This window comes from Pyxicephalus adspersus, chromosome 4 (genome assembly GCF_032062135.1).
Source record: "Pyxicephalus adspersus chromosome 4, UCB_Pads_2.0, whole genome shotgun sequence".
NCBI lineage: Eukaryota > Metazoa > Chordata > Amphibia > Anura > Pyxicephalidae > Pyxicephalus > Pyxicephalus adspersus.
This window is the reverse complement of record NC_092861.1, coordinates 98,997,411-99,013,197: the sequence shown is the minus strand read 5'-3', so window position 1 is coordinate 99,013,197 and position 15,787 is coordinate 98,997,411. Positions and strand designations below refer to the sequence as shown.

At 37.0% G+C, this 15,787-nt stretch overlaps 1 protein-coding gene and 1 long non-coding RNA gene across 5 annotated transcripts in view; one reads left to right on the top strand and one right to left on the bottom strand.

Moving 5' to 3' along the window:
* Positions 1-15,787, bottom strand: part of LOC140330106 (uncharacterized) — a 690,842-nt gene that overhangs the window by 83,509 nt on the left and 591,546 nt on the right. The gene's annotated exons all lie outside the window — the stretch shown is intronic.
* The window catches only part of HNRNPLL (heterogeneous nuclear ribonucleoprotein L like), a 125,128-nt gene that overhangs the window by 37,181 nt on the left and 72,160 nt on the right, over positions 1-15,787 (top strand). For all 4 annotated transcript variants that reach the window (XM_072409122.1, XM_072409123.1, XM_072409120.1 and 1 more), the window contains exons 4-7: positions 4,906-4,993; positions 5,936-6,030; positions 6,110-6,182; positions 11,311-11,382. In XM_072409122.1, coding sequence (XP_072265223.1) covers positions 4,906-4,993; positions 5,936-6,030; positions 6,110-6,182; positions 11,311-11,382 — 328 coding nt within the window. The remainder of the gene's footprint in view (positions 1-4,905; positions 4,994-5,935; positions 6,031-6,109; positions 6,183-11,310; positions 11,383-15,787) is intronic.

The window sequence follows — 15,787 nt, the reverse complement described above, 5'->3', positions numbered from 1 at the left end:
CGATCCGCCGGTCCGGTCGTTCATTTCCAACGACTATCCTCGTTCGTCGGCGTCGTTGGTTACTTTTTTTACAAACGATTTTTGGCCAATCGGTCGTTCGTCGTTCGTTCGTCGTTCATTTCCAACGATAAAAATTGGACGTGTGAATTCAGCCTACCTTCAAGTGTGGCCTCCCTATGTTACCTAGGTTTAGCGCTAAACTTTTGTGAAACAAAATATAACTTGATCTGTTCACAAACTGAGCCCAGCGAGTCCCGCGCTTGCTCCTGTTCCCTTTTCGTTTTTCTCACCGTTCCATCAAGTGCTGATCTCTTTGCACATGCGTGAGATTGTGCATTTTTTTTTTACATTATAGGAAAGCCCCTGATGATACTTTCCCGATGTCGGGCATGCGCAAAAGGAGCAGCCCGCAGCCACCTGGGATATGACACAAATATCCCATGGCAGTAGAGGAGGGGTCCTTCCCCAAAAATGTAAAAAAAAACATTTTAAAATAAGAGGAATGTCATCCCTTGGTGCTTGTCATATTCTGCAGCCTAACAACTCATCGTGTTCAATTTTTCAGAACTAAATTGTTGGTTGGTTGGTTGTAGAATTTTAACAGGGGACCCATAGCTACTAATAACCAATATTTCTTTAACAAATTTCAAAATAATGGGGATCACGAGTTTTAAAACTTGTTGAAATTGAACATTTGGGTTGCTGTTTAATGGGACAGTGCACCTAGGAGCCCAAAATTGAAAATGCAAATTAAGGATCCCAGGGGCCACTCACTTAGTAAGGAGCATTGGGGTGGGCCCCCTAAATTTTTTAGCTACCTTTCACAAAACTATAATTGTAATACTATGCTGTCCTTTCTGCTTCTGTTCTTTGAACCTCAATTTATTTGGAATGGGGAGGTGCAGGAAACTGCACTTTTGTATAATCCCTTACTAAAATTTCATTAGCTGGGCATTATTAGAACAAAAAAAAACCTCTGCCCATCAATCTGTCTGCTTCCCTACCTTGAACCCTTATTTCTCTAGAACCGAGAGCAAAATTATAGGTGCAAGTGGGGGACACTTGTAGCTAACACCCCCAAACTTTCATCTCAATGGCATCATTACAACATAAACGCTGTCCATCAAAACAGGCTCCTCTGTAACACATGGCTGTACCCTACCAGTACCTGAACACCAATTTTGTTTTGATGGACAGAGTCTTTTTTATTTTCTAATGATGCCATAGTGATGAAATTGTAGGGGGTGTTAGTCACAGACATTCCCCACACATTTTCAGCAGTTTCTTACACCTCCCCCATTCCAGAGAAATTGGGATTCAAGTGTTAGAAGTGGGCAGTATTGTGTAACAGGGTAGTGTGTTTGCCATATAAATAACATTTTAGTGGCGGGGGTGGGGGTTAGCCGACTGCACCTTTGTTTTCTGTTTTGGACACCCCACCATTCTAGCTAAATTGGGATTCAAATAAGAGAAGCAGACAGGGTTACATAGTATGACAGTTATAGATTTGTGACAGGTAGGTATTCATTTAGGGGCCCCACCCCAATTGTTCTGTCCCCACAACACTGTCCTGTGTAGTGCAGCTAGACAGGCAGCTAAACACTGTAAATAAGGCCAATAAGCGGAGAAATCTGCTTCTTGACCGAGATTCTCTGAACTTTATTGTCTTTCCTCATTTACTTTAATTTTGTGAAACTACAATACAATACAAACAGATATATATCAGTATACATAGTACAGCAATATATAGCTTACATCTAGCTATCTAATGCATAATATTTCTACATGCTTCTTCATAAAATGCTATCATAGAGGCCTACTTACAGACAATTCGTTTGCCAGGCTTGATGGGAAGGACAGATGCTTTTCACTGAGAAACTAAGATGGAGACTAGGCGGGCCTTTCACCATCCTGTAAATCTAGATAATTTCCTGTTGCTGGCTAGAATATATTATGCAAAGACTGCTTACAAAAAAAACAACCACTAGAGGGCAGTAGAAAAGCTAATGTATATCAATACTATTGTCTCTGCTAAGATGCAATGAAGGCAGCACACCAATGCTCGCTTTTTAAGTGGCCCCGGGGGCCCTAACTTGCATTTTCAATTAAGGATTCCTAGGCGCACTTGCTTTTGAAACGGGAACCCCAATGTTGTATTTTTACAATTCTGATCCCCAGATCTTGAAATTAGGAGATATGGACATGGGGCGGCATAATGACATGCAGTTACACACAGACACGAAGCTCTGCTGTAACAATGAAAACTGTTTGGACTTTATTTTCCTAAAAATCTGCTCTGGTTTTAAATCCCAATGTTTTGTTTCATGTCAATGGCAATATGATTAACCCCCCTAGTGGTAATCCCGAGCGTGACTCGGGGTGGATTTTACCTGCAAATACCAGTAATCCCAAATCACACTCAGGGTAGCTTTAACCTTAAAAAAACAAAACAAAAAACACTTACCTTGCTTCATTGTCATCCGCCGTTGTCCTGCTGGTCCCCGCAGGTCTTGGGGACACGTCTGTCTTCTTCCATCTTTAGCCGCGCAATGCAGAGATGATCTCTCTCGGTTTCCCGGTGACATCGGTGCATTCGTCGGTGTGGGCGGGCAGATCGGCGGGAAATTCCAAAAATTTTGTAATGGATTCAATACAAATTAGCTGTATTGAGTCCAATATAAAGAAATTTTTATATATTATTTATAGTGGTATCTTGGTAAGTCATTAATCCGTTCCCATGAAAAAAAAAAAAATACTATTGTTATTGGTATATTGGCATACATTGATAGGGTTGTATAGAATAATTTAAATACTGCCTAATACTAAAATACAAAAATACAAAAGCAACTAGATGAAAAAAATGAAAAATTTAACCCCATTTTACCTTGCTGGGAAGAGTTGAGTGCCTACTAGGATGGTGCTGAGAGATAGGGGGAGGAGATGTTAGGTAATTCACAGGGAGTTATAGCGCAGGTTGTTCACTGAATGGTAGCAACTGGCGTACTGACGCTTGCGGGCATTCTTGACTTTGTCTCGTGAGAGTTTAAAAGGGTAGAGCAGCGGTGTGGTGACTCATTTTGACCCATACAAGTTCTAGCACAAAGAATGTATACCAAGCAAGATTTTTCGTGTCCAAACAGGATTTATACCAAGTTGGATTTAATCCAAAGCGGACTTATACCGAGGTACCACTGTAATTATTTATATATATATATATATATATATATATGTGTGTGTGTATGTATGTACATATTATATATGCTACAGATTTTAACAGATTTTTGTGTTTTTTTTTATTTAAGTGTATTAAATTTATTAAATATTGGACATATTTCGGTGAGTTACGCCAAGGATTATAGCCTACAATGTAAAAAATTTCCATGCAAAAAAATGTAACGCTTTTTGCATGGAAATTTGGACAGAATTAGAATGCCAGGGAGGTTAAACTCCAGGCAAACTGTAAATGCATAACTCTGATACATGGTAAACCTTATCAACAAGTCCCCAAAAAAAGCATCAAATTACACCTTGAAGGTCCACAAGCAGTTATTAAATACATTGCTCATATCGTATGCTGTACAAACTGGCCAGTAGAGGGCCAGGAGCCTCCCCCCTTCAGGCCTAAAGTGAAAAAAAAAAACGTGTATGAATTCCCCTATAAGTAATAAAAATGTCCTGTCTTGATAGATGTTACACCACTGTTCGGTTGATTTGACTTTAGTGGAGTTCTGAGTGGGTTATCTCCTGATTCTTCCTAAAAACCTGCGTTAGATTTAAAAAGCACATAGAGGGATATTTCATATTTATCTGAAACAACTAGATATATTTAAAACATTCTTGTAGAAACTTAACATGTAATTTGGTGTTTTTATTATCTTCTCTTTGGACATACTCTTAGCTTATTCATTTGCCTTTCAAATAATTAGGAACTCTGACATTTACAAACGTTTGCAACAATAAATAAGAAAAAAAATTCCAACACTTTTATTTTCCTCCTTTTTATCTCTGTTTTAATGTTTTTTGCTCTCTGCTCATGTATAGCCTGCAAGTCTATAAAGGGTTATGGGTTTCTTAAAGTTAAAAGAATTAAAAACCCATTATCAGGTGAAGCAATTAAAGTATACTATATTTGTTATACCAGGCATCCCACTTTATTCTCTTATCATATTGACCTTTACAGTTATATCACAGATTACAGTATTAATAATAACCTGGCAATCATCATCTGATATGTACATACTCAAGTATAAACTCCTAGATGCCTGGTTGCCAGTAGTCACTCATTAAATGGCCCAGTTTTTACTGCTAATGTGAACTAAGCCTAACTTGTTACACCACATTGATCACACTATTACACTACTACAAGGAATTACACTCCTAAAAACATGGAGCACTAGTAAGTTGGATCAAAATACACAGCACTGAACAGTTTAGGCATAATACACAAAAAAAAAAAAAAAAAATTAAAAACTGGACATACTAACAAGCAAGGCATTGCACAACCATGTGCAAAAGATAATTTAGGTGCACATGACCATTCTAAGCACCTCAAAAGTACAAAATACTTTATATGTTAAAAACGGGAGAGAAAGGGTATATAGGCTACACCCTTTACACCCTTGTGATTTTAATATTTTTTTCCCTTTTAAAAGAAATGTTTTAAAAATAACCTACCACGAATGTATTTATTCACATTAATTTCATTGACATTTTATTTGATTTCAGCTGTTACTGCTAACAGTTAAAATAGTTTTTTGTGCTGTAGGTTTATACTTCAGTCAAGGTGCTTTTCCTGTTTAGTTTAGTTATAATTTGTATGCCTTACTATGCATCATTGATTGGTTATTGTTTTCACCACATTATATTCACCACCACCGTATTAATAATCTTGTTCCTTTCATACAGGATGTTTTGTACTCTGTCTGCAACCCAGTAGGAAAAGTGGAGCGTATAGTAATTTTTAAAAGAAATGGGATTCAAGCCATGGTGGAATATCCTTTTTTTTTGTAATGGCTAAGGGCTATATATACGTAAAGTTTGTTTTGTGTGGACTATATCATTACTGTATAAATTGCTTTTTTTGTTTTCATCATCTTTACCTTACGGTATATTGCTTTTATGTCTCCATCTTTAAATTTAGTTTAGGTATTGAGTGTATTGTTAAATTAGGTGCCTTTTACATATACATGCAACTTTTAGTTGGTCAACCCTGTGGTACTTTCTGTACAACTTTTGACTGTATATGCAAAGATTTGGCAGCACTGCATTATCACATTTTTTAATAGAGTGCAACAAATAGAATGTCTAATGATTTCCTCTGGTTGGTATGAATGTCTATACAGTTTAGAGTGACCAAGAGAACTGGGAAATGTAATAGTGTAGTTGATTGTATCACATAATGTGGAGGTAAATTAGCAAAGGTCCTTGGCCAACTGTGTTGGCGTACTGACAGTCAGTTCCTGTCCTTTCTGGTAAAACAGCCGTTGGGGAAAAACTTCTACAGCAGAGCCCAGTATAGCAATAAAAGACTGGCAAGTTTCTAACCCTTCCAAACTCAAATCAAAACTTGGCATACTCTTTTATATCTTTAAGCTTGCATCGAATACCAAAATCTTTTACAGATTGCCTCTGTGACAATAACAAACCAAAATGCTTTCTTTTGTTTTTTCCTGAAATTTGCAAAGGTCTGTGTTAGATTTAAGTCAGTTTTTCCTTCAGAACTGAAAACACAATAAAAGTGTTCTGACACAAAGTGTCCTGGATGACACCTCATCAAAGATGTAAGCTGACTTTTTATCTAAGAAACAAAAAAGAAAACTGCAAAATGTATACGTTAGAAACGCACAGTGTGGTTTGTCATAAATTATTATGGGAGTTCACTTGAACTTTCCTGTCTTTTTGACTGAATGCTAAATTCCTTAACACCAATGAACATTTGACACTGTACACAGTGCCCAGAAGGCCAAAGCTGCATTGAATGGTGCAGACATATATGCTGGATGCTGCACATTAAAAATAGAATATGCCAGAGTAAGTCTTGTTATTACATCCGTCCTTTTTTTTTCCTTTTTTTCCTTGATATTGACATTTTTTTTTCCATTGTGTGCAGCCCACACGTCTCAATGTTATTCGGAACGATAATGATAGCTGGGACTACAGCAAACCTTACTTAAACAGAGGAGGTAGGAATTTGATTCATTGGTTTCTATGCAAACATGAGCAGTGGCATTTAATTACTGGCATATTTTTAACCCCTAAATGGGGTTCTGGTTAGATGCTCTGCAGGGTATGGTTTAAATGGTGTGCAGCTCCCACCTTTATTTTTCCTTCATGCAGCCTTGTTTCCTTTTTCATTTTATCTGTCGCTTTGATGAGGGTCAGGAATGCATTTCCAAACCATAAACTTGCCTTTCAACAGAAGAGACATTGTTCCTACATGTCAAAGCTGGACATGGCATTCAGAAGTCTAGAGGAGGATGTCTCAGCAGGCAGACTCTACACTGCTTCATGCATCACTGAGGCAACTGCAAACAGCTCTCCAAAACAAGAAACTTAAAATCAGACATGCAATTCACCTTGACTGCATTCTGCATGCATCATCACTACCTGCACATGCTCTCAGTGGAGGACATTTGAAATATTTTTATTTTCCTGGATTCCTTTGGTGCTCTAGCTCCAGCTGTCACCTGGATGTGTACTGACTTATTTGCAGTAATGAGGTTGTGAATTAGTTCCTTAACCTGACTGTTAAGCATGCTACAGGTATAATACATTGACTTCTGATCAACTGTGTCCATATGTTAAGGACCATCAATCAATATGGTTTAGTAAAAAAATTTTTACAAGTTTTTTTTACCAATGTATTGTCAATAATCAACAAAACTAACTGCAGTGATATAACCACATTTTTTTTAGGTTAAATGGAATGTAAAATCTGTGTGAAGAACACTATTAGTTTTAAAAGGTGTAAGCTACTTCTGTACATATTGTAACATGTTTAACTCTTTATGCTGTGTATGATATGAAAATTTGTTTTGATTTCCTCTAAATTTATTGGAACATGGGGAAAACACAAATATTTTTAATTGAATAGCAATTTAAGGGCATGACATTCCCGTTTGGAAACAGTCTTCTTTAATCACTATTAAGGGCTAAGATATTGATACCAGTCACAAGTTTTTATTTGTTTACAGTTACAGTGCATTTCAAGCACCAACTATTTTGCTTTGAGCTATTGTTCTAATTCTATCTAATGACTAATTCTAAACCTAAAATCCTATAATTGTGGATTATGCCCTATATCTTGATCTAAAACAAGCAAAGTACTCTTTATACAATAACTTTTTTTAATGTAAATTTGAAATTATCATTTTAAATATATATATTACAATATATTTAATTTTTACTATTGCAGTAAAGGCATATTGATAAAAGACATCCTTTTCTCTTGGATGGCTCCTAACTTAGGCAGTCATTGATCACAAAAGCACTTTGAGAGATTTGACTTTAAGAAATCCATTCCAGTTTTGCTGGATCACCCAGGTTCTCTCATGATAGTCTATCTTCTCCTGTTTTTTAGAGCTTTAATAAATGAGCACTTTGAGACTGACACAGACAGAGAAAAAACATCAGCTACTTAGAAATAAGCTATTTTAAAGGTTAATAATAAAAATGTGTTTTTTCACGAAACAACAAAAAACTTCTATTTTTAAACTCTTATTTCCAATTACCGTATTTTTTGCAGTATAAGACGCACTTTTTCTTCCCCAAAACTGGGGGGGAAAAGTTAGTGCGTCCTATACAACAAAGGTGTGATAAAATAACTAAAATAATATACTCACCCGATCCTGCGTGTGTCTCTGGCTGCAGCAGCCTCTGTCTCCTCTTCTCTCTGGCAGCAGCACGTGTGTTCTCCTGTCTGTAAAGCAGAGCGAAAGAAGCCGGCACAGCGCCACCTGCTGTTCCCTGTCCTAACTGCCGTACAGTGGAAAAAAAGCACAGAGTGATCAGAAGGGGAATTTGAATGACAGAGTGATCAGAAAGGAATTTTGAAAGACACAGAGTGATCAGAAAGGGAATTTGAAAGGCATAGAGTGATCAGAAAGGGAATTTGAATGGCACATGAGTGATCAGAAGGGGAATACCGGTATAAATGGCACATGAATGATCAGAAGGGGAATAATCTTTAAGAATCTTTTTTTTCTAGATTTTCCCCCTTTAAAATTGGGTGCGTCTTATATTCCAGGGCGTCTTATAGGGCGAAAAATACGGTATCCAATGATTTTGCTTTTTATTCTTCTATATTTGAGGTAATAGACTTGATTAAATGAACAGCATTTATGTCTATCCAATTTTATTGCATGTATTTTTCCTCCAGCTCATCTGTTTCAACCATGTTCATTTCTATAGAAAGTTAATTGTGAAACCATGTATACAGGTTATTTTTGGATTATGCTGAAACCTCTTGAAAGGAGACATCTTTGAAAATATCTTGCTGATGACTCTTGTTATTGAATTCAGGTACTGTTTTAATACACATTTTGTTGTTTTTTGATATAGTTGGTAATATGCCAGTATATTGTTGTACTACAAACCATATGCTTCTTACTTTCTTTTTGGCGAATGTGTGTCCATTTTGTATCCTGCATTCTTCAGTTAATTTCATAGAGAAAGCATATCTGTTTATCTTTATATTTTTTAAATGTATGTATATTTATATTTTTATGTGTGTGTGTGTATTTTTCTCCATTTTGTGGATTAGTTGATCATGTCAGATATATACATGACAATGGACTTTAGCTTTTTAAATAGCCAGAGAGGAGAATAGATAAGGTAAACAAGGGTCCAGGCCAGTGTTTCTCAAGTATGGAAACTTCCTCCTGAGGTTTATAGGGGTACTTTAAGCAGTAGCGAACACTGATGCAGTGACAGATTTTTGTACTTTTACAATGACCATTATATGATTTTGTTTGGAGGTATTGCCTAATTTGCCCATAAACACACTACATTACATACAAAAACATGCCAATGTATTCAGAACTATAAGTGTAATCTTTACCAAGGGTTTTTCAAAGGTAAAAGGCATGAGAAGGGCTGGTCTAGACTATTTCTGGCAATAGGTGTAACTCTGTAGGTGTTCTCTATAACAATCCTTTTAATAAAATGATTGAACATTTTAAAAATTGATTGCAGTAAATAAATGACAATTTATTCTAAAAGCATTTAAAAAAAGATCCTGGTGGAATATCTAGGGAATTTTATCAAATTGAGATATATATATATATATATATATATATATATATATAGAATATGAACTTAGGGCACAAAATAAGGCTGTCACTGCTATAATTTAAAATTGTAAGTCACAGACCAGACTGACAAACCAATTAATATATATATGCCTCCATAATTTATTATATTTAAAACCTTTATTTACCATATACTAGGCTACTAGTATATGGAGCTGTGACCTCCATGTGATGTTTTTTGTGAACAACTTCAAATAGGATTTAAATGCACTTCCAGGACATACCACTAGGTGTCACCTGAGTATATACCAATTATCTTTTTTTTTTCTAATCCCATTTTCAGGTTTTAAAAAAGAATAGTGGTTTATACTTGAGTATCCATGTGTATTTGTGCGTGTGTTACGGATTACTTGTAGTAATTAGATATAAGAAATGTTAGATTTATTGTACTGAACAAGAAAAGGCAGAGGAGGGCATGCAGGGTTGCTGCAAGAGCATTGTGGGATTCTGGATGATTTATGCTATGGTGGATTGTGAATAAGGTTTAAGGAATTTATTTCATGGGTAAGCTGGTTACGTTATACTGAACTGCAATCATAGAAAAATTGTTATATAAAGGAAAATATAAAGCCCAAGTGCCACGAGTTTCCGGCCACCCTGAGGCCATATATGCATCTTGGTATTTGATAAGTATGTAGGAGAGGTTGAACAATTGACATAATATTCTCCTGAGGAAGCGGACAGCGGTCCTGTGAAACACGTAGAGAACAATATATCTTCCACAGTTCCCTCAATCATCTGTACGTCAAGGGATGGGAGAGCATGATTTTTCTTTTATGTTCCCTTTATACTTGGAGATATATGTCTTAAGATGGCAGTGTTTTTATGTACATATTTTTAGAAAGATAAATAGTAAATGGTAATTTGCTGTATTTTGGTATTTTAATAAATTATTGTTAGTTAAATGGATTCATCATTCATTACTGCCTGAAAAGTCCCATAGATTTTCTTTTGTTAGTTCTTTGTATGTGATATATGAAGGGATGTGGCAGTGGTTAACCTAATAATCCAGTGGACTTTGGTTTATTATACTGAAAGTAAATCTGTTGTCGCTTTTAAAACTTTGACATTGTCAGCATAAATGCAAAAAGGGCCTCTAGAAGTAGCTTTGCAGAGCCTTGTGTCCTTAAAGTGCATTTAAAAACAAACTATATTTTTCTGCATGTTTTATCTTCAGGTTTTACTGCATGCTTATTCTTCTTCTTTCTTATCTGTTGCCAAGCTTTATTCCTATAGATCCTGCAGGTAGCACTCCTAGTGGGATGCTAGGATGCTAAGACTTTTTTAGCACATTTGTCTGCCTGCCATGCAAGCTCCTTCAGTTTGCCTTTCTGCCTTTCTGACAGACCTGATAGGCAGGCCAACCAACAAGGAATGCAGAATGACGGGCTGACAACAATGCTGCTGATTGCCAGGCATTGGTGTTAATATTCTCAGCCTTCCGCTGAATGTGCTCTCACTTCAGGATCTCCAGGTAAGAAGCTTTGCAACAGAATAACAAAACGCATTCTGAAGAAAACTGGGTACAGTAAGACATGATACGAAACATACTAAAATAAATTTTGGATTTGCCTACGTTTTAAACCAAGGGCTATTTTGAAAACCTTTCACTCTGTTCTCATAATGGGTTACTTGGCTTATGATCAAAACAAGCTACAGGAGAGAGAAAGCTGGAACTCCAAACCTAATAATAAAATATATTTTAAATCCCATAATGCAGTGCTTTGCACAGACAATGTTCTCCAAACATTCTCGCTCACTGACATTTAAAACACAATGCCCAAGGCTGATTGCCAGATCCTCTGCTTTATAAATCAATCCTTTGGTGTCCACTTTTGACATATGTGATGGCTGAGTATTATTATGTCCTTTTCAGGCATTTTTTTCAGTTACAATAGGGCTTTAAGTACATTGGTAAAAATATTTTAGGCAGATGTATTTCTGGTATTTATATATGTTTGTGTAAGTTATGGTGTGTAATGCATTGTTTTTCCTTTTTCAGATCGCGGCAAGGGGCGTCAGCGACAAGCTATTCTAGGAGACCACCCATCATCTTACAGATATGATGGTTATGGTAAGAATCTTCCACATGAACACTAGCTCACTAGCTTTGGCATGTAGAAATATATGGCATTATTAAGGTAGGCTGAGGTTGCAAGCGTATTATTCAAGTTATGTTGATTGGGTGTGGGGGGGCAATTTTTTTTTCTTTGCTTCACCAGTTTTCTGAAATTGGGAAACAGTGATAAATATCTGTGTCTATTCCATGGTTAATTTTGGAAGTGAAAAAAACATTTTTGCTGCACAGTAATTATGTAAAAATACATTTATGTAGATACATCTGAGAATATTTTAAATTATTTCTTCATAAAAAGATTGCTTATCAACCCTTAATTTTTGTTAAAATGTAGTATAACCTAATCAAATAGTGTTTTTCCTAGTTGAAGGGTAGCTGGAAATGTCGTAGCATTATTATAAAATGTGGGTAAGGAACAAATGGGGTATTTTTATTTTACTTTAAAGACCTTTTTAGATTGCGATTTAATACAAGCTTTTCTTTGAACCTAAATTAGATTGCATGTTTATCAAAATCTGCCTAAATATTGTGAATGGTTCTTAATTCAAATTCATAGGGGGTGTAGTCAGTTCTGTAAAACCATGTTTGGCAAAAAGAATGCCAAAAATTAGAAGAGCTTTCAGAAGTAATGCCATTAATATTTTTTTGTTTTTGCTCTGGGTGTTTGTGTGTGATTAAATTATAGTAAACAAATAATATACTGTATCTAATTTATAAATTAGAAAGCCCAAATAAATGGGCTGTGAAATTCACATGACCAGTTCTCCTTGATTCATGCATGCATCTTTCTGCTGCATATTCTGGGGATCCACAAACATCATTAGTATGCTGTAAAAGACAGTGTACAAAACCTGATGGAGGGTTAATGGGGAGCAACATAGCAATCTTCACACTTTTAAATGACCAGGTTTACGGTCAGCATTTAGTTTTTTTTTTTTTTTTTTTGAGTTTTTTCAAATTATAAACAAAAAGTATCAACAAATTTAAGAAGGTAGCCAAGAAATACAAAGTAATTAACAATTGAAAAAAATTGTGTATCACAGATTTCAGTAGAAAGTAGTATAACACAATATAAACATTCTGGTTAAGAGGTAATAATAAAACAGAGACATTCTTTCAATAACCTTACTATATAAACGGCAGTAAACATATCTAGCGATAAAATTGTCTAAACATGAAATATCTAGGCTAAACGGAAGGAGGGCGAACAGAAGAAAAAGGAAGATAGGGGAAAAGGGAGAGGGTACAAGGAGGATGTAGAGTGGAATGGCAAATATATGGTAATAAATTAGAGGAAGTCCCCGGTGTTACTCCTGAAGAATTAATAAGAGGAGATGTATTACCAGGGCCTAACTGAAGATCAGTAGTTATGTGCTGGAGCATATTAGTATGCAGACAAAAAATATAAATACCAAGGGACTAGCATATAAGTCCATGATGCCTGGGGGCAACGTGGATTTTCAGTTTCTAGCAATAAGGCATCTGGCTGCAGTAAGGGTGTGACACGCTAATTTGTTATTCAATTTAGTGAGATTAGACATAGGTAGACCCAAAAGATGGGTAACTACATCAAGTGATACAAGAATTTCCAATGTCTCAGAGACAAGAGTGTTGACCTTTGTCCAAATGGGCCCTATAAGCGGACATGTCCAGAAAATATGGTATATAGTGCCAACCGCTGTACCACATCTCCAACACACATTGCTAATATTCGGAAAAATAGCGTGCACTTTATTTGGAGGACGGTACCATTGCATAAGTATTTTGTATGCATTTTGTTTATGTATAGTACAGATCAAACTTTTACGGTCAGCATTTCCAATAGTACACTTATGTTCAGTTTCTGAAGGTACTATTTTTCCTAAATGTGCTGTAGAAATTTCTACAGTTCCCCTGAAACCCTTGACTTCTTTTCCTTCTTTCTCTGCAAATAATCAGAAACTGAAAAAATAAAGTTGATAACATGCCTCTATCAACCCCTGTGTTGCACAAATGCTTGTCTATCCGTTACATGTTAATAATCTGTTTTAGGGCAGAGGTCAGCAAACTCCGGCCCTTAGGCCAGATATGGACTAGCCGGTAGTTTGTTCCGGCCTAACGACCCCTGGCCGATACGGCCTTATGCCGGCTGGCAACGCGCGGCTCCGGATCTGCGGGTTACCAGCCGGGATTAGGCCAGAACAAACCACCCGAGCCAGAGACGCCGGAGCTCTGGAGCCATATGCGGCTCTTCAGCCTCCTCTTGCTGTGGCTCTCTTCTTCCCTATGTTCCCTATTTACCACGGCGGCGGAAGTGTTAACGCCAGCCACGGTAAATAGGGAATATTGCCTCTCCTCCGCAGTGCATACGGAGGAGAGGGATTTCCCTTCAGGGGGCGTTCCCAGTGAGGGCAGAGCCATTAAGGTGGAACTCAGAGACAGTCTGAGTCTAGTGTGCTCCTGCCCACCCCATAAATGTCCTGGTGGCCAAAAAACATTGCGGACCTCTGTTTTAGTGCTACAGAAGGGACTGCGGGCTGTTCTATATTGGCAGATAATTTACATAAACGTAGTAGAACTTGCAGAACTCAGTAGTCACCCATTCCATTGCTACCCCCAGTCATGCTGGTTTGTTCTGCAGAAAGACTTGGAGATTAAACATGCAAACGTTCCTCTGCTGTGAAATTCCTGCTTCAGCAAGAGCTTGATTAGGCAAGATGAACCCCTTGTGTCTAGCAGCTATGTCATATTTTTATCATACTGTGAGATTGTAAGTTTTACCAACTGATTTACTGCAACCGATCATTTTTAGTATAGCTGTTCTTTAACAAGCTTTATTCTCCCTGTAAAGCTGTGTTTCAATGACAGTTACTCATTTTCTGTCACACTTGAAGTTTGTTGTTATTAAAATTATCAAAATACATCAGTCTGCATAGACAATGGCATAATAAAATAGAAAATTATACAGCAGTAGTCAAGTATTTATAACGGTAGTTCATATCTGGCATTAAACAGCATTGCCCATTTAGTCTAACAATAAACAAATGAAACCACCAGGGAATCTAGTAAAAAGAAAATATTATCACAAACAAATGTATTTATAGGGAGGGGAAGAGGAGGACCTGGCAAAGGGAAAAACAGTGAAGATGGCATAGTCATGATATTTCAGTACTGATTCCTAAACACATTATGTAAAATTGTGTGTAATGGTTGGCAAAGTGATAAACGGCATTATTAAATAAATTAAAATATCTTGGTCATTAAACAGGCATTGGATACCCTATGGCAGTTATAGATGACTTCATATACGTAGCCGAATACTGAAAAAACACCTAACTTAGTAGTTGATTCTCTTAAGAAAAAGAACACACATTTTTGTCCCCTAGGGACGGAAAACTATTTGTGGACTCGGCAGCCACCAAGAAATTTAACTAAAATATATACATTTCCGCTGGTTAAAACAAATATTTATCTGAATCACAACCCGTAATTAGGCGAATATAAAGGATACCATAATAACTGACTGAAAGGCACTGACATCAACACTCTGAAGTGTCAGTTGAGATCGAGGATCCAGCCATTAGGTCTGTATCAACAGATAGTCAGAAGATCTTCCATTTGGAAACCCTCTTTAACTGCCTCTAGACAGGAAAGGTTAGAATGTCCCACCTCTGAAATCATTGTGTTTTCTCCGAATGTTTGCCTCCTGCTTTCACTTTGTCAAAGGGGGTATAAGGTAGTCGGAGCTCCTTCTGTAGATATTGAAGGCTTGTCGCCTTTTTGGAGTCCATCAAGATCCTTCAAAAGCTTTTCACCTTCCGCAGAAGAGGAAAAAGAGAAACTTTTCTCTTGAACTTGAAATATTAGCCCATTTTTATCTTATGAGTAATAAGAGCTTGTAGAAGTGGTTTGAGCACCCTCCTGCGTTGAATTGTGGTGGTGGTGTCCAATCTGAAAAATTTTTAATCTGATAATCCTTCTCCATCTCGATATGTTCTTGGCTTCTTGTCACTCTCAGTAAAGCTCCTTTGGTCGCATAATGATGCAGCTTAACAATTTATCTCTCGGAGGCCCAACATCCATCTCCAAGCCAGCGCGCCGCCATCATCATCTCTTCTTTCTGTGTCACCTGACCCAGGCGCAAGATCGGGTGACGTCAGTTGGAAAAAAACTTGCCGATCTTACTGCGCATGTGTGAGACCGTCAATTTTTTTCCCCCTATCACGAAAAGGCTCCGTCTGCACATATGCCCGAGATGCTCGGGCATGCACAGAAGGAGCACTGAAGAGCCTCGCAGGATGCGTGGCGTAGGCAATCTTGGGAGGCTTTGCGCTCCTATTCATTCTTGATTGCCTATGCGTTTGAGAATTAGGGGGCGGTGCTGCACCCTTTTTTTTTTTTTTTTTTTTTTTAAATAGTGTTG